The sequence below is a fragment of the Lepisosteus oculatus genome, chromosome 6, assembly GCF_040954835.1.
Source record: "Lepisosteus oculatus isolate fLepOcu1 chromosome 6, fLepOcu1.hap2, whole genome shotgun sequence".
NCBI classification, from domain to species: domain Eukaryota; kingdom Metazoa; phylum Chordata; class Actinopteri; order Semionotiformes; family Lepisosteidae; genus Lepisosteus; species Lepisosteus oculatus.
In genome coordinates, this window is record NC_090701.1 from 38,285,348 (window position 1) to 38,301,120 (window position 15,773).

The window sequence follows — 15,773 nt, forward strand, 5'->3', positions numbered from 1 at the left end:
TCCACATATACAATACAATGCAGACGTTTGTGCTGTTTTGTCTAAATTAATATCCATAATGTATATAACGTATAACACAACCTCGAACTGCATAAATAAATTACAAAATAAGGGCATAGTTTTCATATTGCTGCTCTCTGTTTCTTGTGCTTTAAGAGAAAAATTATCCTAAAGTGCAAAATATTCCAAAATCTGTAATCTGTAATCTAACCAATCTAACTTCATATGGCCTCAGTCAGATTAATCTCTCGTTTTAGTGTGGCCATTTTGGAGGCTTTCAGCACAATAAACATCCACTTTGGTTCAATATATTTTTAAAAATATATGAGTTGCAAAGTACAATTTGGAAGATTATCATGTTATAAAAAATAACATTTAATGAATTCTTAACTACTGACCTTCCACGGTCTACCAGGGGGATCACATTTTTCCAGAAGACAATCCATGAAAAGCACATAACTGTTTTGTCCTCTACTCACCATTTAATAGTATACTTGAGGTTGGGCTGACTAACTGTGCTGTCATCTAAGAAAATTGTGGAACAGGAGCTGTATTTACGTCTCATTTGCCCAGGCGGATGCTGGAAAAAAAAGAAAATTGTTCTGGAGTTAACTTACACAAGAAAATATACCGCATTGACGCAGGAATGTTTTTATTTTAAATAAAGATGATTATTTTTTTTTTAGCCTGGGTTAAGTTACACACTCTGTGACTATGTTCCTTAAGCACTGGGTGCAACTGTCTCGGTGGAGTCAGGGGTAGTACTGGAACTAAGCAGCCAGGACTCCTTTAGCTACCAGTGAAACTGTAAACAAGTTCCCAGTAACTGTCGATGAATGGTGCACCTCTCCTCTAATTGGCACTAAACCAACTGTACATAAAGCTGTGGAGATGATGACATACGGATATAATATCCGAGGACTTAGTCGACATGGATTCGAAAAAAAAATTGGTTTCGCTTAAACAACTTGCTTGAGTCTTTTAACGAACAACAACAGCAACAAATATACATAGAGCATACTATAACTATAGTTTTTAGCTTTTCAGAATACTTTTCATAAAGTTAAGTCTCAAATTGCAGGCGGTAGGTATTCATGGAATCACAAGTGTTTGGAACGAGAAGTGTTAATAAACAGAAAACAGAAGGTACAAGTAAGGAGTACCACAGGAAGTACTAGGACTGCTGCTCTACCCAATTGATACTTATTGGATTCCAGTATAGTAAGTGAAGTAAGTTACTATAGATCTGCGCACTGTAGAAGCAGCAAATGTAATTAAAAAGATTTAGATCATGACTGGGCGAACACCTGGCAAATGACACTGGATGTAGATGGCTGCAATGTTTTGCCTTCACGTACTAAAAGGAAGTTATAAATAGAATATGGGAAATGCTGAGCTATAAAAGGCTGCTTATGAAATAGACTTAAGTGTTTATGCTGACATCATCTACATCAACCAGATAATATGGTGAACAAATTAATAAAAAATTCAAAAATATTAGGGTATCTAAAAGTATAGCATTTACAACAAGGGATGTTATGTTAACATTTTATGACACACTACTAAAGCCTCATTTAGAATATTGTGTTCGGTTTTGGTCACCACATTATGGAAAAGTTATTGGTGCTCTTGAAGCAGTCCAGAGAAGAGCAACCAGATACATTCTGAGTGTTAAGGGAATGTCCTACACACCTAGATGTCACAACATAGGTCAATGAATGAATGGGTCAATGGGTGGGCCAGTTTGCACCCCCCTCCCCTTGTTGGTGCAGGAGCCATCACTGTGAGCCAAGATGTAAAGACAGGAGACCTCACAGGAGAGTTGGCACTGTCTAGACAAGCGACATTTCTAAGAGACGACACTGAAAGCTTACAGGCAGGCTGCGACGCCCAGGGCTCACTTTGCAGCCTTGTAAAAGGTTGGCTCAAGTCCGCCTAACTCTCAGTAAGCTCAAAAGTGGGACTTTATATGGGTAATCACACCTAACTGATTACAAAACCCAGACTTAAAACAAAGTCTCCTTCATCTTTCCATCATAATAATAAAAATGATCTTAAAATAACATGTTTATGCAACAACTTGCACACCAATGCAATTTAATAAAGTACTTATTTGAGGTGAAAAGAAAATAAATTCAACTCGAATGAAGAGTGACATAAAATATATGAAATAGTTGTCTTTTAATACTAAAGTCTCAGTTGTCTGGCTGCACATACTGTAAAAACACCTCACTTATTTTGCCTGAGCTGATGAGTATTCACTATCCTTTTTCATAGCTTTAATTTGACATGATTGATGGGCAAGAGACTTGACATTTGACAGAAGGCAGGTACCTGCCATCTTTCCATGTCACCTTTGTTACTTTCCTACAAGGGCTAAAGACTGTCAGTAAAATGACCTCACATGAGCAGAGTCAGAAAAATGCCAAGTGAGAACAATGACTTCTGACATGTTTTTTACAGTTTTAAACTACATCGTAGTTACATTTAGATCCTTTCCCAATACTCATTAATGTTTTCCGATTCAAAATAGAAGTGTTTAAGTCCCGTTATTTTTAGATTTTGTACAAAAATAAAAACATATTTACTTCAGTTGTAATCCTTGTTAATGATGGTACATTTAACACTGCAATAGCTAACAATATCATTGTCTAAAATCTTTTTATCTCAACAGAAACTCACTCTAAACACATTATCACTTAAATAAAATAAAAAAATGATGTACAAAATTAGTTGGTTGATGGTGGTTCAGCACCCAAAAATATGATATTTATATAGTGGTAAATGTTTTACAATGTACTGTATTACAAACAAGGCCTTAGATACACCAAAAAGGTTTACAGGAGGAAAACATGTATGTTACCTGAGCAATTTAACTACAATTTAGACTTCTTTAACAGTCAACAACACTTCATAATAAGGAACATTTTACATTTCTTATTTACTTACATGATTTATGTAAAGGCTCTTCCGTTTTTCTCTCACTGTAAAAAAAAAAAACAACATTTTAAAATGAAAACTCAACAAAATGAAGAAAAATCTAGCTTTGTGTTTCATGCACCACAAAAGCAAAGGAGAACAGCTCAATATTTAAAATGGAAGCATCCAATGGGCTGAATATAGCTAATCTATGGAGAAACAATCATGAAAGACAAAACTTTGTATTTCCTGAAGCTGGCCTTCTTCGATTTGTCTTATTCTGACAACAGTTACTAATTCCTATTACAGTGATGTGCACAAGGCACACTGCAGCACGTGAAACCAAAGACAATGGTAGTGTTATCAAAAGAGCTAGCAAAGTCATTGGTTTCTATACCATTGTTTTTTATTTTTGCTTGAGGCATTTAACTCAAGCCAAATAAAGAGCCACCCCTGGTCACCAATTGTTCTCTGTGGAAAAATGATTCTGTTTGTATCACATCATCCAGGTGGGTAATGGGTGGCATCCCCATTACCTGTAAAAAGCTTTAAGTGGAGGGTGCAGAAAAGAGCTATATACGTGTAGTAGTAGTAGTAGTAGTAGTAGTAGTAGTAGTAGTAACTATTTTGTCCCCAAAACCCTGTGATTTCTAAAACACTTTAAGAAAAGAATCTCACGATCCTTCTAATAAAAAGTTTAAATAGACACAATAAAGCTGTGATGTATTGCTAATAATGGCTGGCTATAGTGTAGAAAGGCGTAGTTTGTGTAGTGCTAATGATCACAGTGTTTTTCAAAAGTCTATCATAAGGGAAATGAGTGGGAATAATGTTTTGTCTTGTATTCTGCAATTCATGAATTGAGTAAAGTATAAAGCATTGAAACTAATGTATACATTGTTACTTAAGAAAAAACTGAATATCAGAACATGTATTTTTACACAAACTATAATGCACAATGTTGTCAAAGACATTTGTTCACACTAGATGTTGGAGAAGAAATGATAGGATATGTGACAAGACATTCTCTTATCGAATATGTGAGTGTAGACATGTGAGATGTGTGACAATCCGATACCCAAATTAACAATACATAAAATAATTTCCAAACCACGCCTTTCAGATGATAAAGTTTTTCCATGGATTGTAGCCATATACTTGTCTACATTACTCCAAACACGTCTAGATAGGAAATAATGAAAGTCATACATATTTGCTTTACAAGTCTAACGTTCTTAGCATTATGCATAAACATACGGTTTTATATCTAATGCTAATGCACACAGATCATCCATAGTGACCTACAAATCTATAGCATTAAGTTGTGAGCATTTCAAAATTTGTTTGGGTGTAAAACACGATTTGCATTTGCCCATCAAATTCGCCTAGAAACAACAACTATTTCAGCCACAGGCAGGATTGTATCCACTCACTGCCAAATGAACACACTAACAAAATCACTTGATGTGGAAACAGCTACACATGGGGACTGACCCCTGAAGACTGATTAGTCAGGTGCAGAACACAAGACAGACCAGAGATAATGAAGGCAAGCATTACATACAGAAAGGAAGTTATACTACAGAAAGAACACAGAAAGTCTAACTTAAAAAAACAGGAGAGCTTAAAATTGTTCCACTGTGTTTTTCCCATACTGTACTTATTAGTAGTGCTCTTCAAGGCACACTTTAACATGCTGCACTCATCAAAAATGCTTTGTGCTGTTAGCAGTAGATTTTCTTTCCCAGGAGAAAACAAAAAAACGTAAAATCCTACAGGCATAGTATAATGAGTGTCTGAGATTATGTTATTTTGTTTTTCTACACAGAAGGCAGACAGTTGTGGAGTGATAAATTCTTCTGGAATGTGGGACCTACAATATAATGCTAAAGCTTTTCACATTTACGCAGGAAGTGAGTGACTGAGGGTGGATTTCAAAAGCAGGATTTCCTGGCCTTCCATCATCAACACTGCAGCTCGGAGATGCCAAACACACACCAGGAGAGTGAGATTGTGGCCCACAGTGAGAATGAAGACAGCTGGTGAGACGGGAAATGCTCAACTCTCTGCTCCTCTGTAGTCACAGTCCACAGGCAACACGCCACGAGTTTTCTCTTGCATTATTGTCCATCTTTTTATTTACAGATATGACACTACTTTTTCAGCTCCACAGGAGTCTAAAGATGGAACTGTAAGAATAAGGATGTAGAAAGTGTCCTAACTTTGCTAGCACACTTGAAATCTTAACTACAGTGCCTGCTACGCTGAATGAGCTTAGAATAAACTTTAAAGAAACACAGTCAAAAGCACATGATGCAAATAATTTATTAATTATTATTTCTGAACCATTTCTGACACGTCCTTTAAAACTCAGTTCTATAAATTACAGAGTTAAGTTAAAGCAGTCTGAAAACAAGGAGAAGCCCATACTGAAGAGCTTCTCAAAATACACCCCCCACCCCCCCCCAATGTACCTCTATTTCCTTCTGCCCACTGCATTCGCATCAACTGCTAATGTGTCTATTTTGAACCATATTAGTTCCCACTGAAGTACAGATAAGGCATTTTAACCGTGCTCATGCTTACAAGTTGGCCACCCACTCAGATGCAAATTTTTTCAGAAGAGACAAGCAGAGGTTGCTGGCACTCGAGATCAGTGATGTGGGTGCTCAAATCATGGCAGGTTTGTGAGCATCCTCTGGAAACTGCGCCAATTACTGTGCTTCTGTAAGAAGGGGGCTGAGCAGACCGGGTGCCAGGCACACACTATAATATAACCCACCGCTGACTGAATTTGTGAAATAGCAGCATCAGCTGCTTTTATCTGCCCCCTTTACCGGCAGACAATAAATACCGCACCACTCCCGGCGAAGGACTCTGATCTCAGCGTTTCTCAGTTAGAAATACTAAAACTGAGTGGGAGTTGATGATTCCTCCTTAATCGGAATTGTGTATCCATACAAAAGTGTTGCTATGAGCAAGAGAAACAAAGGAAAGCACTGCCTTCCAAGTGAGCTGTTACACATATAAGGTAAGATGACTTTATTGGCCACATACAATTTCTTGTGTTAGGAATTTGTCTTTTTATCATATACCCCAACTTGCTCTCCATGAGACACACAGACAGGGAGAGAAGCTCGGGGTCAGAGCCCAAGGTCAGCCATTTATACGGCGCCCATGGAGCAGCTGGGGTTAAGGGCCTTGCTCAGGGGCCCAACGGAGTAGGATTCCCTTGCCGACTGGGCGATACGAGCCGGCACCCTTCCAGCCACAGGCGCAGATCCTTAGCCACAGAACCACTGCACCGCCCCATTATACTTTGGTGGGTTCACGTGTTTCTGTTTAGAATATACAGTTTACTAATGTGTTCAGAAGGAATTGGCTCCACATAGCATTAATATCAGTACCTGCAAATGGACTGTATGTTGTTGAAGACAAAATATAAGAAAACACAACATAAATTAATAAATAAAAGAAGTATGTGAGGAGAATGCCAAAATATAGTAAATGTAAGGTATTTGGTAGGGAATACTCTGTAATAAAGACTGATCTCATATAATTTCACTTTTGAGAAATGACGCATGGCCTGGGTAAAAAAAAACTGAATCCTAATGAAAAATAATTATTAATATGCTTTTACACTTCTCTATATAAGATGCTTCTCCCTCTTATCTAAAATGATAGATGTGAAAAATATTTCATTCAACAACAGAGAGTAAGGTCTCTTGAATTTAAAAAATGTGCTAAGGTCACTGTACAACTGCATGAACAACACAAAAAGCTACTACACTACAAAGCCACAATTAAATCTACAATGACGAACAAAATACACTACTGAATTAAAGACACAGCAGATTATACACAAAGCAGTACGCACTCACAGGTTATTTCCAAGGGCTAGTAAGCGTAATTACACTCAAAACACTGTCAGCCTCAAAATTAAAAATGTTCCGGAGAAAAAGACTTACCTTTTTTGAAGGGAACAGCAACTGAAAAAAAAGTTAAAGCTGTTTCTGCTGGGCTTGTAAAATCAATAAGAGTATTGAGTTAATAAATATTAGGACTATTTATATCACCGCAATGCTTTTAACCTGAATTCAACAGGTTGACATTTGTTGACATTTCATAAAAATAAATTTATTTAAATTTATTATTAACATTCATGAAATGTGTCATTTAAAAAATAATTTTCTAAAATGCAAAAATCTGAAAGATCTACAATGAGCCCTCCAGAGATCCTTTTTGAGTGGGTGTGGCTGCTGTCTCCTGATAAACTAGACATCTTCAATTCTTCAACATCATTTTTTTTTCTTTCTGAAGTAGGATGAGACATGGACCTGAGGTCCTGACTACTTGGACGTTAAAGACACCATGGCACTGTTTGAAAGTTCAGAGGTTAGAAACTAATTTTCTCAATTTCACTCTGTGTTTGTACACTCTCCCTTCCTCATGTGTCCACTTTAATTCAACTGTTGAAATAATTTCTCATTTCTGCACCTGAACTACTATATACTGTAGTGTAGCACGTCACCCAGATTGGCACTGGAAGTTAGGGATCCACTGGGATGAAATGCCCTATAAGAAATTCAAGCATTTATTTTTAACAGATGCACTGTTTTCCGGAAGAACCACATAGGTACCTGCACCAGATAACCACCTGTTTAAAGAGAGGCAACAGAAGATTGCAGCTTTCAGAGAATTGTGATATACTAAAAGCATGGACTATGTTAAAAGTTTAAAGTTACATAAAATACTTGGGGAGTTTTAAAGGAAACACCAAAGCGGTGTACAACTGCAAAAACAAAATGTCACTGAAGCCTTCAGTGTTGCTGCTACACTGTCCTCTTGGCACACATGATGTCAATGATTTCCAAAAGCTTGAAGGCAAAGTCTTTATCAGAAACACAGGTTACTATGCATGTTATTGTAAGTCCTATAAAAGCTCAGATGGTCACTCTTCAAAGAAATGTTTATGTTCATTTGCACCGTCAAACACTGGAGACCTACAATAGTGCATCTCAGTATCCATTTCAGAAGGAACCCAGAATGTCAAAAATAGGTCATCACTTGTTATCATGAAGAAGAACAAAGAGTATAAAAACAAATGCCTGACAAAATAACTCATAGTTAATGGAATGAGTTATACCATATTGTAATTCTATACACAAAACACCATATTGTATTACATTCACAAAAAACACCTGCCCAATTAATTAGTAGATTATCAGCACTTTAAAGTTAACAATGACTTTTCTATGACTAAGTCCTTTTTTCAGTAATATCGGATTACCCTGTGCTTAATTACAGCATATTTTCTGGACTAAAAAATGTCAATAAAGCAGTGATGTTTTATATATTTTATAGATATAAATGTGTAGATAATGCCTTATCAGTGTGTGTATTTTTAAAACAGTTATAACCTGAACCAAATGGCCAACTTCAAACCATGATATTTTGAGGATGATCATCTTTTGAATAGTATATACACTGCATAGAACTGTTTAGGAATGGTTATCAAATGTATTCAATTCAACAAGCCCATCACTGCTCACGTGCAAATTAAAGACCTTACAAAGTATTTTTACGTAATGCCTTACAACATTTCTCAATAGCGGGAGTAGACCCACTAGAGTATAAACTTTTACCAACTGCTCATATAATATCTATACTACTTCAACAACTATATTATTGACTTTCAAATACACGCATTAGATAGGAAAAAGAAAATTATGCGAGAATACTCACAAGTGTACGTGCAGTTAAAGACACCAAACAAAGTCCAGTTCAAAAGGGGGGGGGGAAGGAATTTTTTCTTCCCAACAGCAGAAACAGTGTGACATGCAACTCTACATTAAAAAAAAACGAATACACATAGCACAACTGAACACTGTTAGTCCAGGAAAACTTACCATCTGTCTGTGACTTGCTGAGGAATATTGTGCTAGCTCGAGGATGGTCTGAGGGGTTGTATTCCATATTTAAATCTGTCAAAAGAAAAACACAGTTTCAAATTAAAATTATTCACACTGATCTCAACAATACAGGGAGAACACTTTTGCTTATCTTAAAATAAAAAGATGCACTGTACTTTAGTAAGCCAACATCAAACATATCTGAAGTGTATTTGTGAATTATACATAAGAACCCAAGATAGGTTACAAACAAATGGAGGCCATTCAGCTCATAGAGGTTGTTTTGTAGTTAGTAGCTAATTGATCCAAAGACCTAATTCAGCTGTTTTTTTGAAAGAAAGCAGGGTTTCAGCTTCAACAACATGGCCAGGTAGCTTGTTCCATAATCCCATACACAAGAAGGGCTTATGATTTGGAGGAGTCATGTATGAATCTATCAATAGTCTGCTTTACCTTCTCAGTAAACATATACTAAAATATTTCCCAGACAAGGTTGAAGATTTACTATATATAAACCAATTCAAACTCTACTCCTAATGAATATCAAGCAGTTACACAAATGACTTTTCTTGTTAAATACACAAACACATTTCCCAGTAATATGGCCCCAATACAAATCCCTTTAACTGTGCCTACAGAATTTATATTACTTAATTACAATTTTATGTAGGCTTAGACCGAAACAGATGGTGCCTAATGTTTAGAAAAAGTTAGAAAAGAAAAAGAAATGGTATACATAAGATAAGTAACATGATTAGATTTATAATTCACAAAGTTTACCATTGGTATTCCAGTACACTGTACTGTTGGAATATTTACATTACATTTCTCCACAATTAATACCAAGTATAATACCATCACTCCAGGTTAATGCCAAACGTATTTCTTGAAATAGTCTCGTATAACTAGTGTTTTCTGGAGAGCAACTGAGATTTGATTCTCTACAAGCAGTCAAGAACATTGCATAACACACATCACCAAATAAAGGGTCTGAGAACGTCTGCTTAAAGGTTTGTGGGAATACGAAAAAAAATACCCAGTCACGTTTTGAAGCCGATTCTTGGCTTCTTCAAAAAATCGTCTGGATGAGATCCTCAGATCAATAAACAGATAACTATTAAACACTAGATGGACCTAATGGCCTCCTTTCATTTGTAACTATTCTCGTGCTCTTAATGGGAGCTTGAAAAAAAAAGATTCACAGTATTTGCTGTCAACTACTATTTTACCTGCTTGTCCAGATAGAGGCAATAACTATCGCTCAAAGGAAGAACCGAGTGTTAAGTGTTTATCTGTCTCAAACCAACTGAAAATAATCATAGCTGAGAATTCTGTTTTTGATTACTGTATATACGAAACAATTCACAGTAAAACAAACTGAAGTGCAGATTTATTTTCTGAATGCGAATGGATCCCAGCAACTCACAATGAGAATCTTTTGTTCCTCTTATAGTTGTCCGTCACATGAATCTAACAAGGCAGCACAAATACACTATCTCATGAATACCTTTCACATAACTTCACTCACATAATAGGACCTTTATTACTAAAAGTAAAAAAATTCAGAAACTCTGTTATTAATGTATAAAAACTGTAAATTCCATACTCAACCACCAGGTGGCTAATTTTCTGTGTAGTAATCCTATCACAGGACTGTTTTGCTTCATAAACCGTGTACAGCTTTTAAGTAATTGGAACTAAACAAAATGAAATCAAACACAGTAGAAAGCATGACATAAAAAGAAGCAAAGACAAGAAAGCTATGCTTCTTTGCATATCCTGAGAGAAATATTTAATTAGACCCAAGGGCAAAGAGAGAAGTCAACAATTTGAAATTCTGATACTTGTCAAATGTTCTGCTTCCACAAAGATTGTAAGCTGTTCTTCTTCACTTCAGGTTATGAGAAAAAGGCTTTTTGCAGCAAAAACGATTAACTTCTGACGAAATGGAAAAGTTCAAATGTATGTTTCTCAAGTGCTCTCTCAAAACCAGCAGTTATTTTTCTTTAAAAACAAGTTGCCTACAGGTAAGTTTTTAAACATTCTAAGCTAACTTATATTTCTGTTTTTCCATGCACCTATACAGGCATTACCATCAATTGGTAACAGAGATCTTCCTGTCTAAAGCACAAATAAGTCTGTCAACATACTGTACATCATTGTATATTTGAATAAAGAGACACATTTCCATGTCAGACTGAGCTACTACACTACTCAGCTACCAAATGAGGCAAAGGAAAGGAACTGAGTCCATCTATTTTGAATTTTAATTGCTCTTCTCCTAATTCATTTCAAGAGGAACAGCTGCCTCATAAGAAGTGCCTCTATTACACTACAGAAAAAAAATATTTCTCTTAATTTGCAAGTCTTTCTAACAAGCACAGCAGGGAGTCTAGTCATCAGTAATGATATCCTTTCCATTTACAGTGTATGGGAGCATCTGTGCGCGTGAGGAATCTCATGACATGGGTGCGAAGAATCAGCATATTACAGAGCTGCTAAGACCATTCAGAGGTTGTGAAAAAAAATGTGTTCTCATCAAATAATACTTTTTTCCCCAAGATGATTCATATTGTCCACTGTTGTATTTTAATTTTTTTTGTATCGTATTTTGTTTTTTTGCCCATCCTTATTTTATTTTTCTCAGAGAAATGCAGTTCACTCTAGTATTATCATATTAAAGCATCCAACACCTAACCTGGTCTGTTCAATGAGGAAAAACTGAAACCAGATATTTATATTATAGCAAAGGGATATTAAAGGGAATGTTCTTAAAACCTTCCAAACCACACTTCATGACACTGACTCTGTGCACAAGGAAATGGTACCTATTAACAAAATAAAAAAGGAAATCAGGGGCAGCACTGAAACTTTTTTGTGGGGGGCACACAAAATATATTTTAGTGCTTGTGTGGCAAATGTTACCATGTTACTGAAAACCTGATCATTCCTAACTTGATGAGGAATTAACTGCATAAACTTTTCTGTTTTTACTTTCTCTTTACATTCCAGGGTAAACTTCCCAATCTACTGCTATTCATGCAAAACCAAGTACAGCATGAACTGTGTGCAGTACTGCTTAAACGGGGATTGCTTTAGTTTTTGTTTACACTGGTGCGTCCATCAGTCCGTCCACACATGGTTATTGGGTTTCTTGGGGAGAGGAAGGGGTTCACGTTTTCTTTGCTTCAGGGAACCAAAACAGGAGAAAATCATGGAAGATCAAGCAAATGTGATCTCATGAAGGTAGAGCTCAGACTGCATTGCTGTTCTTCACTAAAAAAAACAAAATATACAGTACATGACAATATCAACTTATGTACCCTCTTGTACACAAAACTGAAATATGCACAATAGTAAAGCATTATACTTGAAACAAATGCAATTACAATTTTCAATATAAAAGTAACAAATATAAAAAACTTTACTGTCAACTGTATGTGGATTCTTTATTGTCAATGATATAAAACAACTGTTTACCACTTTATAAACATCATAAAAAATCCTGACTCAAAATATTCCCCAAAACTTCATAGACATTTTTATTCCTTTACCAGGAATGTCTCTTGAGAAATAATTCTCATTTTCACTAACACATAGACCCATTTCTTTTCTGAGCTGTGTGCATATTGTGATAATCAACTTGAGTTATTACAGACAACATATTTTTCCAAACTTTTGGTTATTTCTTCCTGAAGTATTCTCTTTTGTATTACTGGATGTGATAAAGTAATTAATTTACATTCTTCTGTCTAGTGATTTTTTTGGTTGCCATTAGGATATTTAAAGCCCTGTTCCTGCATCAACTTAAACGGTATTCTCTACACCAACTAACAAATAGGAACTGCAGTAAGCCTCTGTTCCAAGTAAGCTCAGATTGTAACTGTTTTCACCTAAGCTGTCCCTGTTAAGACTTATGTTTTCAATAAGTTAATAGATATCACTGATTTAAACTCAGAATACTGCTAAGCTTTGACACAATAATAATGTTAATAATCTTTTCATTTTTCCATCACAGGGGAAAGTGCACCTCATTTAGGAAAAGTTTTATTTTAGCTGAATCATAGACATTTTCTAGCACTAGCACTTCCACTGTGCGTTGAGTTCCATTATAGACGTGCTGTGAGCAAGATAATGAATATAGTACAAGTGTAAATATGATGATTTCACCATTTAAAGGGGAACTGCTACTTTTTATTTGTCGGGGTGAGAAAGAATCAGCACTGAAGAGTGTATTTCAAACCACAATAAAAGCAAAATGTACACAGTAACTTGTAAATCCTTCAATTTACATCACAAAATAGATAACATTTCAAGGTATGCTCAGTGCCATGTTCTGTGATTCAGAATGAGACAACAAAACCTTTAGTGACGTGGAGTGGCCTTATTACATTGTAAACAAGCAGGCTTGTGAATACATCACTTTTGATCCAATGGAAATATTGCTCTTGATTTTGAGGTTTTGCAATAACAGTTTACATGTTAACTCTGCGTGCAGATCAGGTTGAAACGTTTCTGCAGTAAAATGTCTACTGCAAAACCTGTATTTATTCGCTCATATATCGCATTACATGAGTCATTATGGTGACTAGTGAGCAGGAAGGGCCGCATCACGTCACAGCTCGTGGGAACTCTCACTCTCTCCCATGAAGAGACCAGGGATTGGCGACAAGATGGCGACTTACAGCACTTTCAAAAAGTTCACGATTTTGTGCTTAATTTGAAATTTGTCAAATGTTTCCACAATGTCAATGAATTTATTTTGTTACAGAGATTTAATTACCAGTCTGAGAAACTGGGACTGCAGTCCCCCTTTAATAAATTAGAGGAAGATGCTTGTTTCAAAAGCCGAAGTGAAAACTGACAACCTTGCCCAAATTCTGGTTTCAATTAAAAGTTTTGATGATACCTTTTTATTTTAAGCAAAGTAATATAAAGAATCCTCTTTTAGGTTTTCCTTAGACTTTTAATCTTTGTTCAAGTGTGCAACACAAAGGCTTATTAACAGCTAAACAAAAGAAAGAACATAAGGCACTTATGACATTTTAAAAGTCAGATAAAATCTTTAAACCTAGTCAGGCTGATATATAATTATTTATACAAAACTGTTTTCTAAATTGCAAAGGAAATTATTCCATGCTGGAATAAACCTTTACTTGTTCCTTTGCAGCCTGCGCATACTGACGCAGCTATCTACTTGAACTTCTATTAACGAACCTGTTAACTGTATTATAAATAGAAATTTAAGGATAAAAGCATTGCAAGGCTATGTGTCAGACCACCAGGGTTCAAATCACACTAGCTTTTCTTATTTTAATTAGAGGGTTGATTTATTACTATTATTAATTATATAAAAACAGCGGGGAAAATCACAATTTGTCATATCACAAAATGGGGGGCATGGTGCCGCAGTGGTTAACATTACTGCTTCCCAGCACTGGGATCCTGGTTCAATTCCAGGGGCACTATCTGAGGGGAGTTTGCATGTTCTCATCCAATCGTGAATGCTAGATTACAAGAAACAACTGTGTGATCTTGGTTCTCTTCACTTTTAGAATTTCACATTCATAACAATGTGGTTGCAGGCCGCAAAATACATTTTTCTTTCTTGTGAAGCAAAATTTGGTTTCAATTCTCCAGAACAGTATCAAAAAAGGACAAGCAACTTTCACCCCCCCACAACTCAGAGTTTGTCTAAAAGGTTCCACACAATAAAACCAGACAGCCACACTGCACAATAACGATTTGACAGCATCAACAGCGGCACAGCAATCCCCCACTGTGACTATCCTCCCTTCAGCAATGTTTTTTTTCCAACTTTTAAAACAGTGCTCTTTTATTAGAGCTGTGTTGCAAAGAATTCAATGAAGGAGTTAAAGTTTTAAGGAATGTTCCTTTACACCTTTGTCCAGGGTCTCAGTTCTTTTGTTCCTCTTACACTGGCAGCCTTACTCTATGCTGCCCTCAAACAGCTTCACAAGGTGGATGGCTGGCAAACAGCCCAGCTGCATTTGGTGGAGGAGAGTCCCCATTACCTGTAAAGCGCTTTGAGTGGAGTGTCCGGTAAAGCGCTATATAAATGTAGGCAATTATTATTAATTACTATGATTCATACTGTGGAACAGCCCTCTGTCTTTCAGGCTCCAGGACTAAGTTCTTGGTTTATCGATTCAAACCAGACATGCATTTTTTAAAGCTGAATTCCATCTTGTTTCTTAAGCGGTGATGCAAGAATATCTACAGCAACGTCTCAGAACTCAAGTCTTTTTCATGGATTCTACCATACCACTAGTTACGATAAGGGTCATCAAGAAAGTTTGTGTAAAAAGATTCATAGCAGCAGACAACATGCTTCGCGTTTTGACACAAGCACGTGACACCATCTAAAAAGGAACATAAAAACAACAAGAAAAGACACTTCCTAAAGTGATACCTAACACTTTGATTCATGACAAACCCAATTTAACTTAACTTGGAGGACGTGCAAGGTCAAGATTTGTAAATATAATTCTAAATGAGCATAACCTTGACTGCTTGCCCTTCGATATCTGACTCAGTGTGCAATGGTTGCAGTACTATAAGAACATAAGAAAGTTCCCACACGAGAGAAGCTTGTTCAGCCCATATAGTTCGTTTGGTTCCATCGCTCAAATTCAGGGTCAGCTTTCAATCTTCAGCGAAAAGGTCATACTGTTTAAATGACATACAACCCAAAGTAGCCATTACAGCTCTGCCTTTCTGCCTCCGCTTCAAAGAAAAAGTCTTTTGTATAATAGAATAAAGGTTCTGGGGTTAAACTCTGCTTTACCAGAAGAAATTACTTTTTATAGGCATGTAGCTACCATCTGCTGCCGTTTGTCAAAGCCTACACAAATTGGCAAGATTACATCAGCTAAAACTACCACTTTCCCCAATTTCGTGTGCACTACCTGATCTCGATTT

General features: G+C 36.3%; 1 protein-coding gene across 2 annotated transcripts in view; it reads right to left on the minus strand.

The window, feature by feature from the left end:
- ccny (cyclin Y) overlaps positions 1-15,773 on the minus strand; it is an 81,800-nt gene that overhangs the window by 26,543 nt on the left and 39,484 nt on the right. The window contains exons 2-5 of one of the 2 annotated variants that reach the window (XM_069191228.1): positions 8,829-8,903; positions 6,888-6,908; positions 2,950-2,984; positions 480-580 (exon numbers count right to left, since the gene is read on the minus strand). In XM_069191228.1, coding sequence (XP_069047329.1) covers positions 480-580; positions 2,950-2,984; positions 6,888-6,908; positions 8,829-8,903 — 232 coding nt within the window. The remainder of the gene's footprint in view (positions 1-479; positions 581-2,949; positions 2,985-6,887; positions 6,909-8,828; positions 8,904-15,773) is intronic. The other variant, XM_069191229.1, reaches the window with a different exon arrangement.